Consider the following 2,498-nt stretch of genomic DNA (forward strand, 5'->3'; position numbering starts at 1 on the left):
TAACCTAGTTAGCTGAACATCCTGCTGAAGGCAACAGTGTTTTCAAATTACTCTCTGACTTCTTTGTTTGCATCTTGGAAAGAAGAATTTGGGAAGAGGGTGGGGGATATAAACTTGTAAATCCCAACTATGCCTTCTGTTCTAGTTGGGGGAGGTTTTTTGTTTTGTTTTGTTTGCTTTCTTTTTCCTTCTAGTCACTGAGAAACATGGCATTGCAGTGTTCAACAAATTTCAGTACTAGGTATCTTGAGTAAAATATTATGCAAGCCTAAGATTGAAATATCCTAATTAACAAGTAGCTAACTACTTATTTATAAAATGTCCTGTGGTTGATTCTGTCTCTTAAGAAAAGATATACCTGCAAATGTGGGCACTCTCTGACCTACTGTCTAATAAAGTAGCACTCTGCAGAGACAAACACACATGTATGCTTTCTCCTAATCTCATTATCTAGTTTTATTTTCTTTATGTCATTATATGAAATTATTTTTACTTATTAATTTATCTGTCTCACCTCTGATCCTAATCTCAGCTTATGATTATAGCCAAGGGCTTCATGTGACCCCTTTGTGTAACTCCTTTATATAATTATATTTGTCTTTTAGTTATTGAGTAGTATTGATTCTTTGTATATTCTAGATACAAATCCCTTATCAGATATATGATTTGCAAACATTTTCTCACATTCTGTGGGTTNATATTCTAGATACAAATCCCTTATCAGATATATGATTTGCAAACATTTTCTCACATTCTGTGGGTTTGTCTTTTCACTTTCTCAATAGTGTCTCAGTTACATGTTTTTAGTCCTCTATTTCTTCTGTTTTTCCTGTTTTCCCTGTTAAATTGTAAAATTGTGAAATTTCAGTTGCCAAATTCCACAGATCTGGGAATTGCTACTCCTTTTGGATCTCTATTGCATCGAGTAAAGCGGCCATACGTGGCACACATCTGCTGAAGAATTTGTCTCTACAATCAGCCACCTCTGCCCCTAGATATTTTCCAGACAGATAACTTGATTTCATTCTTGATAAGATACTATGGTTTAATGGTTTGTTTTCTTATAGGTGAATCGATTTAGTAAGGTGGAAGACCGAGCAATTTTTGTCACTGATCGTCATTTGTATAAAATGGACCCCACTAAACAATACAAGGTGATGAAGACTATCCCTCTCTACAATGTAAGTGCTCTGTGCCTCTCTCTGAATATGAGATTTTTAACCTGGGGCTCATGGAATCGTTGGGGCTTTAGGGAGCCCATGAATTCCTGAAAGTTTATGCCAATCCTGTGTTTTATAAAAACATACAAAGAAGATACAAAACTTCAACTAGATTGAAGACATTTTTTTGAGAACTATGGATTCGATGTAATCTTTCTCTATTCCTAATTTTACTCACTGCTTAAATGTGCTGGCATGTAATACATTTTCTTATTTATTTTCATAAGATTTGTTTTTATATGGAAATGGAATCAGGTAGAAAAACAGTAAGGTATTATTTTATGAAAACATTACTGCTCTTTTAAATGTAAAATGTAGGCTGCTTCCAGAAGTTCTTTTCACCAACATAGTTTATACACATTTCATTGCTGGTTGTGTGACCTCTGATCTAAATTCACTTGTTGTTCACTGTATCCATAGGGTTATCAAATTCTGTAATCATTTTTATTTGAAATATGAAATTTGGTAGGTATCTCCTTGAATCTCAATATGAGATTTTAAAAAAATTTTTCCTAAGCAAAGAGGCATGTTTTTCAAGTGACTATACTATTCTGATTCTTCAAAAGGATCCTACTGTACTACTGAATATTTTTTATGCCAGGTGATTTTTCTCTGGCTGCTAGTTCTTAAAGAAGGAAGTCTGCATTTGTCCAATANTGCCAGGTGATTTTTCTCTGGCTGCTAGTTCTTAAAGAAGGAAGTCTGCATTTGTCCAATACTCGGATCTTTGAGGAATATTATTTAGAGATTATTTCAATCCTTTTGGTCTCTGCAGAAGGGGAGTAGGAAACATATTGTTTTGTAGTTTTATTTTGTTAAATTAGGGGTCTTTTTGGTTGTAAGGTAAAAAGAAGGCAAACTATTCCTGGCTTTGCAGAATGACTTAGAATGCCCTGATTATGGGGTTGAGATTTGTTTCCACTACATACACACCCCTCTCCACCCACACACATCTTTTTCCCTTTCAATAGAAAGGCTAATGGATTGCAGCTAAGAAGAAAATGATATTCTAAGACATTTTTGATTATATATAGCCTTCTTAGCAAAGACTTGCAATCTTATATATCAATCACAGTTTAAGCCTAATAACCCTGCACTCTTACAGTAGGAGATGAAGGAAGATGGGGGAGAAAATTATGTTTTGCCAAAGCCTAATGAAGTATGGAACCAAACAAAAATAAATTGTGGTATGCGTCATATTTCATTTTCTTACTTTCTATGAAGGGGAGATCCATCAGGCACATGATCTAAATTCAATAGATAGTTACACAACTCTTT

At 34.3% G+C, this 2,498-nt stretch overlaps 1 protein-coding gene across 4 annotated transcripts in view; it reads left to right on the top strand.

Moving 5' to 3' along the window:
• Window positions 1–2,498, top strand: part of MYO1D (myosin ID) — a 268,223-nt gene that overhangs the window by 129,305 nt on the left and 136,420 nt on the right. For all 4 annotated transcript variants that reach the window (XM_008571096.1, XM_008571094.1, XM_008571093.1 and 1 more), the window contains exon 19: window positions 1,068–1,181. In XM_008571096.1, coding sequence (XP_008569318.1) covers window positions 1,068–1,181 — 114 coding nt within the window. The remainder of the gene's footprint in view (window positions 1–1,067; window positions 1,182–2,498) is intronic.

Source organism: Galeopterus variegatus, unplaced genomic scaffold (genome assembly GCF_000696425.1).
Source record: "Galeopterus variegatus unplaced genomic scaffold, G_variegatus-3.0.2 Scaffold660, whole genome shotgun sequence".
Lineage (NCBI taxonomy): Eukaryota > Metazoa > Chordata > Mammalia > Dermoptera > Cynocephalidae > Galeopterus > Galeopterus variegatus.